General features: G+C 41.0%; 1 protein-coding gene across 7 annotated transcripts in view; it reads right to left on the bottom strand.

The window, feature by feature from the left end:
- Positions 1-8166: 8166 nt before the first annotated feature.
- MAP7D2 (MAP7 domain containing 2) overlaps positions 8167-14325 on the bottom strand; it is a 78870-nt gene continuing 72711 nt past the window's right edge. For all 7 annotated transcript variants that reach the window (XM_081326806.1, XM_081326807.1, XM_081326804.1 and 4 more), the window contains 2 exons: positions 9131-9317; positions 8167-8569 (listed from right to left, as the gene is read on the bottom strand). In XM_081326806.1, coding sequence (XP_081182932.1) covers positions 8320-8569; positions 9131-9317 — 437 coding nt within the window. In that variant the 3' untranslated portion in view covers positions 8167-8319. The remainder of the gene's footprint in view (positions 8570-9130; positions 9318-14325) is intronic.

Below are 14325 nucleotides of genomic sequence, written 5' to 3'. Positions count from 1 at the left end.
TTGCTTCAAGAAGCGCCAATCAGCTGGAGTCCTGCTGGCTCCTGAAGCTTCTGTGGAGCCCAGACAGTCTTGCAGCTGCAGCTGCCTCTCCCTCAGGCTTGGCTTGCTTTGGCTCATTCCTCTCCCCTGCTACACTTGGCTAGCAGTCGTGTACCACCTGCCAGTTGGCAAAGTACCACAGGAGGTATGTGTACCACTGGTTGAAAAGCCCTGGTCTAGAGCAGGGGTGTCAAACTGCCGGCCCACAAGCCATTTTCATCACACCGAAGCTGCACCCACCCCATTGCCGGCAATGCAAAAAGTGTCGCAATACATCACATCACGTAACGTGGTGAGTTTGACACCCATGGTCTAGTGCAATCCCCTTGATCTCTAATAAATTATCCCTTTCTCAACAAATGGAGCCAAGGATCGTTTTTATTTAGAGGTTTAAATTCTGGCAGGTCCGACAAATACAGATATTAGAATTGCTGATAGTGATGTACAATCATAATAGTAAATTAGTATAATTTTACCAAGTGTAATGAAATCACTTGAAATTGTGTAATAGCTTTCATAATCTAAATCAAATGATTAATACAGTTAAAAAATGAAACCAGCTTTCTTGTAACTCATAGACATTTTGTGCTAGAGATTTATATAATTAGATATAACCCTATGAATATTGGAGAGACATATGAGAATAAAGCAAATCAAGGATGTTGCAACCACTGGGTGGATCAGTCAGTACTTAGTGCTTACAGTGTGACAGACATCATCCAGAAATATTGCTTCCTCATATATATGATAAATTCTCATTTAAGTTAGGCTTTGTGAAACATGCGTTGAAGAGAAATTCTTTTATTTTCAAACTATTGCTCATCCAAATAGAATGTAGTGCATCCTTGATGTGTTGATGAATTAAAATTTAAAATATTCTGTAGGAATTAATTTAATTGGAAATATTCCTTTAAGGCAATCTATTTTAAATCTATTTTATTGAAGATTAATACATAATCAAGCTCAATATATACATTATTATGTATTTAGAAAATGTTAACTATTGAAAGAGCTACGGCACATAGCCTATCTTTTAAAGCTGGTTCCAGGCAACTAGTTTAATGATAATTCAAAATATTTAAAATGTTTCCATGATAACATGTGCTAGTGTGAAATTTGATATATAATGCTGTGTTGAAGGTTAATGTAAGGTAAATCCTCCTTCAAGTTGTGATTTTGATTGCAGCTTACTCTATGGGCATGTCCATACAGTTGATAGCCCTGTGGAAATGGTTTGCCTTTGTTTTCTTCTGGAATCTTTTTTCAACCATCCAGTTTGCTACTCTAGCCTACAGGTCGGGGATTTCCTGGTGGTCTTTTAAGTATTATATCACATTTTTGTGAGATTAAATTTATTATAGAATAAAAATACAATAAAATTGCATGGTACCCTGTTTTTAATTAAGTGTATTGTACTGTCAGATCTGCTGCAACTTAAACCTCTAAATAGAAACGATCCTTGGCTCCATTTGTTGAGAAAGGTATAGTTTTATTACAAGTCAAGTGCATTGCAATAGTGCATAGCCAGAACTGAGAATCAAATCCCTAAGTTCAACTTTTCTTCCCTTAACTGCTTCCCATCAGTGGCCCCAGATTCAAGCAAGATGTTTTGAGAATGGTCACTTCAAGCATAGTTTGGTACGGCAGCTGCATTCTTCTCCCAGCTGCGGGGAGGGGAGGATACCGCAGTTACTCTCCCTTTCCCCAAGCAGCAGTTGCTTTCACTTTCCCCAAGCAACCCTCCCATTCACCCTCACCATAGTTCATAGCAGACTGTCACTGCACGGTTTCGAAACACAAGCTAAGAGTGAGGTGGGAGCTGACATGTACTATAAGTATCCATTCATATGCAGGTACTTAGTCCTACAGGGATAATAGAAAACTCAGCAACCTGGGTCTTCTTAGTTCAGAAAATATATAACATATAGTTAGGCTGACGAGGAGTGTTCCTAAATTAGACTGCTAGTTACATTTGTCTAAAAGATATAATAAATCAGTATCCTTCAGGGCACGGGTGTCAAATTCACGTGACATATCGCGACTTTTTTTGCATTGCTGGAGCTGGGGTGGGTGCGGCCTCCATATGATGCAATCGGCCTGCGGGCCGGCAGTTTGACACCCCTGCTCCAGGGTTTTAACGACTTGAGCCAGAAGGCAGGTTCTACAACTGAAGGATATCTTCTTGAATCTGCCTTCTAATACAGCTTAGGAAAGAATATTATATCAAATGAGTAGAAGACTGATATTTGGGAAACCTTATAGAACTTCTACAGTATTTTAGAAACACACACACAAGCAAAACTATTACATCCCTAAATAAGGATTTCTGTATTTTGATGGAACATGTGCAACTGGCATAAATTGATTTCTCAAACAAAACAAGAACAAAAACACCACCATCACAGTATCATAGCCATATATGATAGATTGATATATTTTATTGTGTAAGCTGGAAATTGCAGGATTAACGTGAAAGACACTGTACCATGCTACAACATATTTGCAAGCCAACAAGGAATTACTTTTGTGGAAATACATTAATATAACTATTGTAAGCAATGTATATTGTCACATATTTTTGTAGCTGGCTTTATTATTAAACAAGTCATTTATAGTTATAGAGTTATAACAGAGTTATAGTTTAACACACACTAACATAAAAAAAATAGCTTTAGCAAATTTTTTGGTTTTATAAAATAGGACAAACATTGACCTCCCTGGGCAGCATAGACAACAGCATTAAAGAGGTCACTGAAAGCTGAAATTGCTTATGCCCAATTCCAAGATAAATTAAACCTTTACAAGTTCCATTGATTTTTAACAAAAAAAAATCTAGATAAGAGCTTGTTAAAAACAACAGCTCTTAAAATGCTTATCTGAGTTATAGTTTTTAAAGATATCAATTATTTCAAGAACTTTTCTTCAGTCACATTTGTTAAGTGAAAGATGCTAACAGTTTATCATGTTGGATAAATATAATTTTCTGCATTCGTAATTACATCTTAGTAGTATGTTGCTAAGTCTATATATTGTTTATTGTCATTACAATGCTGAATTTCAGAATTTCAGTGATTTATGAAGTTTGATATTGAGAACAGATATATTTTCAATATAAATATTTCAGTTTTCATACAGTTGCTTATGAAGCAGTATAATATACATAATTAAATGTAGCAATATTTTATCCCAAAGAAACACTTAAATATGTTTTAGACCCATCTAATAAAGACCTTCTTTTAGCGTATATTGTCATCACAGAGTAATGCTAACTAAGTTATTGATTAAAACAACATAAAATCTGTTATGTGCCACATGTTGATGAGGGATAATTCTAATTCTACACTGTCTTCAAGGTAGTTGGATTCCAACAGTTGCCTATTATTTTTCAAACCTTTTCAATTATAGAGCTTCAGTGAAATATTTATAAAATGACATTAAGATGGTCCAGTAAAAACAAGCATATTGGCAATATTTCATTTTAATAATCATTTATATATCATGTTTCAGTGACAAAATTATCTTTTTCTTTTAAAATAAATGGAATCCATTGAAAGAGATGTTTAGGACCCACATTTTTACTAGGTCATATTCTAAACAAAACTTCCACAAAAGTTCCTCAAGCCATTAAAAAATCCCGCTTTTTATCAAGTGACTACTCAGCAATTCATTTGGGAAGACTGTAAATTCAGTGCAGAGCTGGTGGTATCCAGTATTGCAGACTGCAGCAGCTTCTTAAAATGACAGGCTCTTGTTTTACTGATAATAGCAGCATTGAAAGTGTTCTATATTCTCAATTTCCTCTGCTGATCAGAAACAGAAATACAATGAGTATACTCAAAAGTACTGAACCTTGAGCAAAGAAATCACAAACACGGATGTTATCCTTGAGTAGCTGAGCCATCATTCATGCAGATGAACTTCCAGTAGCATAACAGATCTTATCATGTTATATATTTAATTAATTTACAGATTACTACATCTATTAACTATTTCAATCATTCTCATCCAGTATGATGTCAGGTAATAATATTCTATGTACCTAATTTGGAAATCCATAAATGCTTTTGCTAAGTTAAGTTTGTTAACCTTTATACAGTAGTATAAAGGGCACAAGATTCTTTGTAATATATATTTGGATTCATTTTCAGATTTTATTGTACAATATATTATTGTTTTTAGATTAAGTAAATTGATGGAAGGATAGGCAGATATCCCTAGATAACCCAAGTGTTAAGTACTATGTTTCTCCGAAAATAAGACCCAACCGAAAAATAAGTCCTAGCATGATGTTTTAGGACACTTGTAATATAAGCCCTACCCCCAAAATAAGCTCCAGTTAGAATCATCAGCCAGAGGTCCATTGCAACAAACAACGGACATACTGAATTATAAAACAATAATATTAATATATAATTAAACATAAAGAAATAATAATATTGGCATTAATACTTAAATGATAATATAAAATATAAATAAATATTTGTATATACTGTACCCAAGCGGGCACCTTTGGACAAGAGGTAAAGGTACCATATGTAAACCGATGAACTTGAGACACCATTGGCGTGCACACAGGAGGTGTGAGCGCATGGGGACCAACTGTGTCTTGAGCAGTTGCAACCCACTGGCCAAGGCATACTCTGGGGCTGTGAAGCCCACACAATGCAGGTGAGTGGGAGTGCTGCTACTGCCGGCCCGGCCCTTTGCACTGCACCGTTTGCTTACCCGCGGCCACAATGGGACAGGCAACCACATGGCACGTCTGGCAGGCCGGTGCCGTCACAAGGTAAGGTGAGGCAGGTAGTGAGGGGGTGGAGCTGCCCCATGCGCCTTGCACACGCACGTCAGGGCACTGCAGCCAGGCTACCCCAGCCCTGCTACCTGCCTTGCCTCGCTACAGCGGCACCAGCATCACCAGCCCCGTCCAGTTGAAGCTTGTGCAGCTACCCACTCTCCCGGTCCCACCATTTGCTTGCCTGCGGCCGCAATGGAACAAGCAACCACACAGTGCATCTGGTGGCCCAGTGGCTGCGTGTCACATCCAGCGGACCAGTGCCACCATCACAAGGTGAGGCAAGGCAGGTAGCGGGGTGGAGCTGCTCCACCCTGCCCCACCAGCTGCCTCACCTCAACTCATGGCGGTGGTACCGGTCCACTGGATGTGCCGTGCAGCTACCTGCCCCATTGCAGCCATGGGCAAGCAGACGGTGGGATGGAGAGAGCAGGCTTGGTAGTAGCAGTGCTCCCAATCACCTGTGTTGCGTGGGCTTTGCAGCCCCAGAGTGCACTAGCCAAGGGGCTGGTGGGCTGTGGCTGCTGCCGGACACTGTTGGCCTCTGAGCGCTTGCTGCCTCCTGTACACGAAAAAATAAGATATCCCCCGAAAATAAGCCCTAGTGGGTTTTTTGGAGCAAAAATAAATATAAGACCTCTGTTATTTCTGGGAAAAGACGGTAGTCTCTTATGAATGGAGTTTATATATAAAAACTGTGTAAATTCTCTTTAAAAGTAAACACAGAAAATGGACACCATGTATCTACAGAGGAATGTTATTATGAAGGACATTGCTAGACAGGTCTCCATTCACGCTCAGTGAATGTGTCAAGAATGGAGCTATACGTGAAACGTGTGTGTGTGTGTGTGTGTGTGTGTGTGTGTGTGTGTGTGTGTGTGTATGTGTTTTCAAAGTTGTAGTTCAGTAACAAATTACACCCAAAATGTTTTGTTCTAGATCAGACATGTCAAATTCAAGGTCCATGGGCCAGATCTGGTCCATGATGCATTTAGATTTGACCTGCAAGCAGACTAGTAGGAGTAGTACTGAGTACAGGTAGTCCTCGAGTTACGAACGTAAAGGAGCCTGCCCATCCCATTCATAACTTGAGGATTTGAAGGAGCAAATCTTGTACCTTGAACGCGATTCATTCCCAGCTTTTGCCCATACATTTGCTAATTTAATGCGTGGGAGAATGCGCAGCTCATTAAGTGAACCTGAGGTATCTCAGGGAGGGGAAGGCCATGAAGGGCCTAGTTATGGAACAGGCCATCTTCAGACCACCCAAGGCCTTTCCTGACGCACTGAAATACCTCATACTCCCTCCCCTGAGGGCCCACAATTGTTTCCCCCCCCATCCTGCCACGCCGGGTCACTTACCTTGTGAAGATCTGTCTCTTCTCCAGCCTCTGTTTTTTTCTTTGCTCCCAGCAAGAGAGAGGCCTCTGAGGCCCAGAACGGACCTCTGGAAGCATGTGGCCACCTCCCTGGCCTCCATTCTGGGCCTCAGAAGCCTGGAGGAGGTCTCCGAGGCCCAGAACAGACCACCAGAAGCACGTGGCCAACGCCCATAGCCTCCATCCCTGGAGGTCTCCAAAGCCAGGAACGGACCTTAGGAGCCCCACTGAAGTGTCCCCCAATGTCATTTCCGGGCATTGGAAGCCTTTTCTGGGCCGCTGCCACCCAGAAAGCACACCAGGGGACGCTTCAGTGGGGCTCTGAAGGCTCGATCTGGGCATTGGAGGCCTTTTCTGGGCCGCTGCCTCTTGGAAAGGACTGCGAGGACAGTTTAGTGGGGCTCTGAAGGACTGATGTGGGCCTTGGAGGCCTTTTCCAGGCCACTGTTGCCCAGAAAAGACATTGAGGGATGCTTCAGTGGGGATCCAGAGGCCCATTCTGGGCCTCGGAGGCCTCCTCCAAGGCCCAGAACGGAGGCCGGGGGAGGCTTTTGCGTGCCTCTGAAAGTCCATTCTTCCCTGGCTTCTGTTCTATTCTCTGTTGCAGAGAACAGAGGCCTAAACCTGAGATCATGCAAGATCAGTAGTGTGAGATCTCGTGTCACTGATCTCGCATGATCTTGTGTCACTTTAGGCCTCTATTCTCTGCGAACACACCGAAGGAAGCAGCAAAACAGCCAAGAAAGTGAAGGATCTCTTGATCTTTGCAAGGTGAGTATCCACAGGCCTAGTGCCTAGGGAGACCCGGGGGGGGGGAGGGAATAGCAGGGTGAATGTTACAGTGCCTCTGTGATCGTCTGTAAGGGTGAACGACTGCCGTGGCGCAGCAACATTTGTAATCTTGAGAGTTTTTTGTAAACACTAGGGGGTGCTTAGCGTTTCGAACATTCATTAAGGGAACGCTTGTAACTCAGGGATTATCTGTATGTAGGGGGGTGAGCTGAAGCAGCGGCAGCACCAGACTCCTGGGGGTGTAGCTGAGCTCTGCTGAAGCCCTGAGATTGATGCGTGCTGCTCCAGCTGATCGGGGTTTCTAGTGGCCTTGGGGGTGGCTGGAAGCTGCACACAGTCTTCAGGGAAAAGTCAGCTGGAGCTGCAGGGCTTTGGCAGGGACCCCAGAATCAGTGCACGCAGCTGCAGCTGATGAACACTGCTTGAAAAGTGAATAAACGTATGGGGGAGGGGAGGAGATGATATAAGAGGAGGGGTTTGGGCAGGAAGGAGGAAGAGCGAGGGGGGAAGGGAAGGCAATAGGGAGGAGCGGAGAGATGTCAGTGGGGCAAGCCTGAGGGCGGGACGGGGATAGGAGAGGAGAGGCTTCTGTGGGGCAAGCCTGAGGGAGAGAAGGGGACAGCAAGTGGCCCTTTAAGGGCAACCATAATGCTGATGTGGCCCTCAGTGAAATTGAGTTTATTCTAGATTTAAGGCAAAACAAAATCAAGAGACATCCTAAAGTGATTTTCCTGGATGTACATATAGACTCTTGCCATTTCCCCATAACCTGCCCTTCTTTCTCTTCTCTTCTCTTCTCTGCTTTCCCTCAGCCACTGCCAATATTTGCAAATTCAATTGTTAAAACCCCTCTTTTCCCCCCTTTTATCCTCTTCATAAAGCTCTTTGATATTTCAGTCCATGTACTGAACAAAACAGTTTTTCAGTATACGGACTCAAACATCCAACACTCACATTTCAAAGTCAGTACTGTTGTGTACCCTTCTGATTGTATGGATTCCTTTTTGTTCTTTAAAACAAAGTAAAATTCAAAAACTTTGGGATATCTTGATGGAATTTATTTGCTTTTCTGCCATCACCAAAACTCTTTCTGGTTTAGAATTTTTCTTTTTCATTTCTCCCCCCCTCCCTTTATGTGGCTGTGGTTAACATAATTAACTTAATATAGGTAAGACAAAAGATAGCATGGTCACTTATTTAACATTTAAAGAAAGAAATGAATTGACTGCTGTCAAACAACTTTTGACTGGAAAAGAAAGCGGAATAGTTGTATTCTATGAAAGCACCATACCTTATTGCTATGTAGCGATGTATTTGTCAACATAAGGTACTTAGTGTTGTCTCCTGGCCTGGGCTATTAAATCCATCAATCAAATTTTTATTACAATCATCTATGCTAATACTTTCACTTGTTAATTTTGGGTAAGTGGCCTGGCCAGTAAAATCTAGGAGTTCTTCAAGAGCCTTCCTATTATTTGATCCATTTTGGTCCAAAGTAATTCCTGGCATCATTTCATTCAATGGTGAAAATTCAGGGATAGATATAAGTTCTTCCTTTGAAGCAGGACTGAAGAAAGGAAAGAATCAAAGTATTTGCTATATATCTTAACATATATAAGTATGACAATAAAACTGTCTTCATATGATTAAAAACATGACTTCATCTCACTTATTTTAAAATGTAAGAATTATAGGATAAGAGAATTTAAGTATTCTGTATATATTAAGCCTTGAACTGAAAGAAACTCCTAAGTTCCTAAGCATTATGATACACTGGAATCTTCTTCAGATGCATAGCATTTGTATATTATTTATTGACATGAAATACATTTGATACTTTGAATATCAAATATTTATTTACAGGTGCTGGTGGAAATAAAAGAACAAAAGTCAAGGTAGGAATATATTAACTAAACCTTTTTCACTAAAACAATAACGTATAAAAGAATTAGTGCCAGGTTGCAAGTGAGTAACTTTAGTCATGAAGCAAACCTGTGTAGATCCTCTGATAAAACACAATCCATATTGTAACATTCAAAAATACAATTTTAAAGCAGCTTCAAGCACAGAAAATGAATTGCTACCTTCTTTAGATTACTAATACTATTTCTGAAAATGTATTATGTACCTCACATCCATAGACTGAACTTCATCTGTTGACTCATCCAGGCTGTGAGATTTTCCATCCATTGCATCTAGTTGAATAAGGCCCATAAGTGGCTTAAGACCATTAGAAAATACTTCACGAGGAAAAGATTCAGACACAGCACATTCAACACCTTTAGTATTTTTGCAATTTGTTACTCCATTAGTTTCTGCAAAAAAAAATTACATTAGAAAATGTGATTTTAAAATTTTCACGTAAGAAGTTTCCAACTCTCACAAATCCATCAGGTCTACTCACATTATTCCACACAATACTTTATTATATACCATGTTTTCCCAAAAATATGACCTGGCCTTATTTATTTTTTTGCTTCCAAAAGAGGCACCGGGCCTTATTTTCAGGTGATGTCTTTTCCAGACTCACCTCACGGTGGCAGCACGGACAGCCTCCTGGCCCACTTCTTCTGCGGCCGCTTGTCCTGGCCCACTTCTTCTGCAGCTGCTTGCCGCCACTCTCATGTGCATCACCCTGGGCCCCCATTTTGCTGTCAGAGGCTTCCAGGAAATGCCTCTGCAGCTTGGAATGGAGCTCTGGATTGACTTCTGCATTGCCCCCTGGCCTCCGTTTTGCCGTCAGAGGCGGTCTGAAAAGGCCTTTGCAGCTGAGAACCAAGCTCTGGATTGACATAAGCAGAGCCTTTTCTGGAAAGCCTCTGACAGCAAAATGGAGGTCGGGGAATGCTGCACACATCAATCCAGAGCTCTATTCTCAGCAGCAGGCATTTTCTGATGGCCTCTAACAGTGAAATGGAGGCTGGGGGTGATACACGTGCGCGAGAGAGTGGCAGCAAATACCCACAGAAGAAGTGGGCCGGCGAGGCAGGTGTTGGGCGTGGGAGGACTGGCTGCAATGGTGAGTGGGAAGCTCCACCCCACCCCCCAAGCTTGATTTTTAGGTGTGTTCCTCGCCCCAAAACTAGGGCTTATTTTTGGAGTAGGGCTTATTTTCAGGGAAATATGGTAGTATGCCCAAGTTGGTTAGACAAAATTCAAAGCACAAATGTAAAATATGCAAGTCTGGAAAATTAAATATATGTCACTGAAGAACTGAATACTGTACATGATACATTTATAACAAGACATCTAATAATATTCCCAGTGAAATTTGAAAGTAAAAGCAGCAGCTTCTCTTATTTTTCCCTCCATTTCTCTTCTTTACAGTTAATCTTCCTTTTTCTTCACCTTATAAAAGAAGAACCTAATAGCATAAATTTAGCCACTAAGAATAGATGGATTGGAAAAAAGAAATTGTTGGAGAAAGACAACCGTTATGTATATATTCTCCTGGATTAAAAGCCTTTCAATTTCTCAAAATATCATTCTCACCTGAAAATCTGTGCTCATATAATGCATTTAATACATAATAACAATCTTAAGTCATCGGAGCCCCATATTATCAGTGTGTGTTCAATATTTATCTCTTAAAAACTGAATTTATTGCAAGAGGTTTAATTTTCAGGTGAATAAAAAGTGAGTTGGTCCTCCCACATTTCAATTGGTAGGCCTTATGCAAATCATACATACATTTTCTTATGTAAGAGAAATCCCCACCCAATATATAGATAAACATTACATCAAACAGGCAATAATTCTTTCAAACCAATCTTCCCACATCTGGAGATTCTTGAGAGGTGTAGACTTTAAAACCCATATTACCAACAATTACAACATTACAACATTGATTGGGCAATTCTGGAAGACAAAGTTTACATGACTTGAGGGTAGCCAGGTTGAGAAAGTGTGTTCCAAACCAACTCTCAAGTCTCTACTAGAACTCAGGCTACATTCATTAAAAGCAGAATTACCATAAGTAGCAGGAATTGCTACATTCCCAGCACTCAGACATCTCCACCCAGGGTAAATATCTTCCATCTGCTGTAGAAGAATATAATCACCTGTTTTTCTACAGTGGATAAAAGCATCCTCCAATAGTATGTTCAAAAGCAGTATACCTAACGAGACTGCTTGTTTGGGTACTCATATTCTGAATATAGCTTTGAGGAAAAAAGGCAAAGCCAAGAATGAGAAATTTTCTACAACTTCATACAGCTCTGAAGGAGCTGGGCAGTTAAAAATGTGAAAATAAATGAATGAATAAAGAAAAATTTCCTCTTAGACACAGTGCAAGAAATGAATGCACTAGTCTAGTTGCATACTGTCTCTCCCATGGTCATGCCTTCAAAACTATTAATACATGGTACTGAAAATATATGAAGCAGCTGCTTCAATTTTGGGGAAGAGCTATAAAACAGTGCTATAACTATTTCAGGAAAAGCACTTTGTTGCAAAACTGGGGCAGTTTTTAGGGGCTGTGGTAAATGACATCAATGTGACTAGTTTAAATGAACAAACAAAAAGAATGAAGAAAAAGAATGCAAATATTAGTTAACCAAAGGAAGTAACTTAGTTCTGTCTACCCTTATGTTAGAATAAAAGTAGTCCTCGAGTTATGAGTGTAATGGAGCCTGCCCATTCCACTCGTAACTCGAAAACTCGTAGAGTGAATCTTGTATCTTGAATGAGATCACTATCTTGCTCGTTAAAACGTACGTGGCTCGTTAAGCAAATGAGGTATCTCAGGGTGGGGAAGGCTACAGAGGGCCTAGTGATGAAACAGGCCCCAAAGGCCTCCCTGACCCACTAAGATACCGCATACTTCCCCCTCCCTTCCTGCCACGCCGGTATCACCTGGAAAAGATTCATCTCCTCTCTGCTACGGTTCTTGCTGCCACCTGATCTGGGCTCCGAAGGCCTTTTCCAGGCCGCTGCCACCCAGATCTAAGGCCGGTGAACACTTCCACAGCCCCCGCCGGCCTGATCCGGCCTGTAAAATGCCTTCGGAGCCTGAATTGGGCCATGGGGGATGCGGAAGCGTTTCCCAGCCTCAGATCTGGGCGGCAGTGGCCTGGAAAAGGCCTCCAGAGCCCGGATCGGGCCACAGGGGGGAACAGAAGCATCCCCCGGCCTCAGATCCAGGCTACAGCAGCCTGGAAAAGGCCTCTGGAGCCTGGATTGGGCCATAGGGGGAGCATGGAAGCATGGCCTCAGATCTGGGTGGCAATGGCCTGGAAAAGGCCTCCGAAGCCCAGTCCAGCCTTCACAGGCATGTGGAAGCGTCTCCCAGCTTCGGTTCCGTTCTCTGTTGCAGAGAACAGAGACCTAAAATACCATGAGATCACGTGAGATCAGTAGCGTGAGATATCGCCCCACTGATCTCACATGATCTTGTGTTACTTTAGGTCTCCATTCTCTGCAAACACACCAAAGGCTGGAGCACCCAAGAAAGTGAAGGATATCAATCTTTGTAGGTTGAGTATTGAAGGCCTAGTGCCTAGGGAGACCCAGGGCGGTGGTGGGGAGGGAGGGAATAACCAGATTGAATGTTGCAGAGCCACGGCAGTCGCTCATAAGCGCGAACGACTACCATGGTGCTGCAATATTCATAACTTTGGAACTTGCTCATAAGCACTAGGGGGCACTCATGATGTAACTTTGAACGAGCGTTGTCAATGCTCGTAACTTGGGGATTACCTGTAACTGAAGCTAGGTAGACTGCTATATGCCTAGAAGGCAAATTGAAAATTTAATTTGGTATCTGCTACTACAAGAGTATCTGTCATCAGAGAAGTGTTACATAAATATTTATAAATTATAGAGAACTAGATCTTCCTGGCATTCCAGGGGTTCCTTAAATGAAGAAAGTTTGTAACTCCAGCAAAAAGTAAACACTGCTTTACTAGGCTGTGCAACATTTTGGATTCAAAGGGAAAAAAGGTTCTTTAGAGAGTGCATAGGTATGCACATAGCACCTGTCAACAGTTCCTTAAACAAAGAACACCTTTTATTTGGATCAGATGCAGTTGCAAAGAACAGTCACACAATTCTGAAGAAGGCACTGTTTCTTTCAGTTGTTGAGAAAATAAGACTTTCCCCCTCAAATCGGAAGCCCTGGACAGTCTTAAACAATAACATTTAATAGCTAAGCTGAGTTTTAGCAATGTCGTTAGAACCCAAAGGCTATAAAATTAATCTAGCCACCAGGCAAGTCCTTGAACTCCTCATAAAGCCACTATGTAAGATTTATTTATAAACACTTGCTAACAATATTTTCTCTTACTGACCTCTGAGGTCTGTTTTAGGCCTCTCACAGTTTGGGAGAATGAGGCAGCTCTCTCAACAGAATAAATTGTTTTGATGGTGTTACACGAAAGGAGGCAAGGAAAGTCTTGTCTAGGACAGAATAGAAAATTGCCAGACAACTGGGGCCAGGGGCAATGAGTCTTAATAGTCTCTGCAAAATAAAAAAGACTTGGATTCCTCACTGTAAAGCATTCCCAGCTCTAGTCCTGTGGGAGGAACAGAAAAGTTAACTCTTTCAAGTAGGTCAAGCAGAATAAATTGGGCCAATCTTACTCTTGGCTTTTGTGATAATACTGCATGACAAGCCAGATTGCAGATATGATAAAAACATTGTCATCTCTTGTTGGATCTGATTTTGCAAAAAAGGGAAAGGCCTTTCTTTCTTTCTTTCTTTCTTTCTTTCTTTCTTTCTTTCTTTCTTTCTTTCTTTCTTTCTTTCTTTCTTTCTTTCTTTCTTTCTTTCTTTCTTTCTTTTTTCCTCTCTGTGTAAAATTTAGCCCTAGGTCTAGCTACTCCTGGTACTTACCTAGCATACCTAGTAAGAAAACTAGTGCTTCTCTATAATTTCCATCACTGACGCAGCTTCTATAATCTTTTATTCCTGCATGAGGTAGATAGGGACACTCAAAGTCAATAAACAAATTAATTAAATACAGAGAGGTCACTGTGTTACCATTCCATATACAGTGAGGGGGAAAAATGATTTCCTGTTGATTTTGTACGTTTGCCCACTGACAAAGAAATGATCAGTCTATAATTTTAATGGTAGGTTTATTTTAACACTGAGAGACAGAATAACAAAAAAATCCAGAAAAATACATTTCAAAAAAGTTATAAATTGATTTACATTTTGATGAGTGAAATAAGTATTTTTAATGTATATTTTAATTAATTTTTTACAGTAACAGTCTTTAGTATTTAATAAGCAACATGTTTGGGTTTATGTGTTTGACATTAATAGTAGTACAATTTCCTTTATTCCGTTTTTCTAACCATTTATACAAATTTTCCCATGTT

Source organism: Vipera berus (genome assembly GCF_964194415.1).
Source record: "Vipera berus genome assembly, chromosome: 4".
Lineage (NCBI taxonomy): Eukaryota > Metazoa > Chordata > Lepidosauria > Squamata > Viperidae > Vipera > Vipera berus.
Note: the sequence above shows the minus strand (reverse complement) of the source record. Positions and strands in the feature narration are given on the sequence as shown.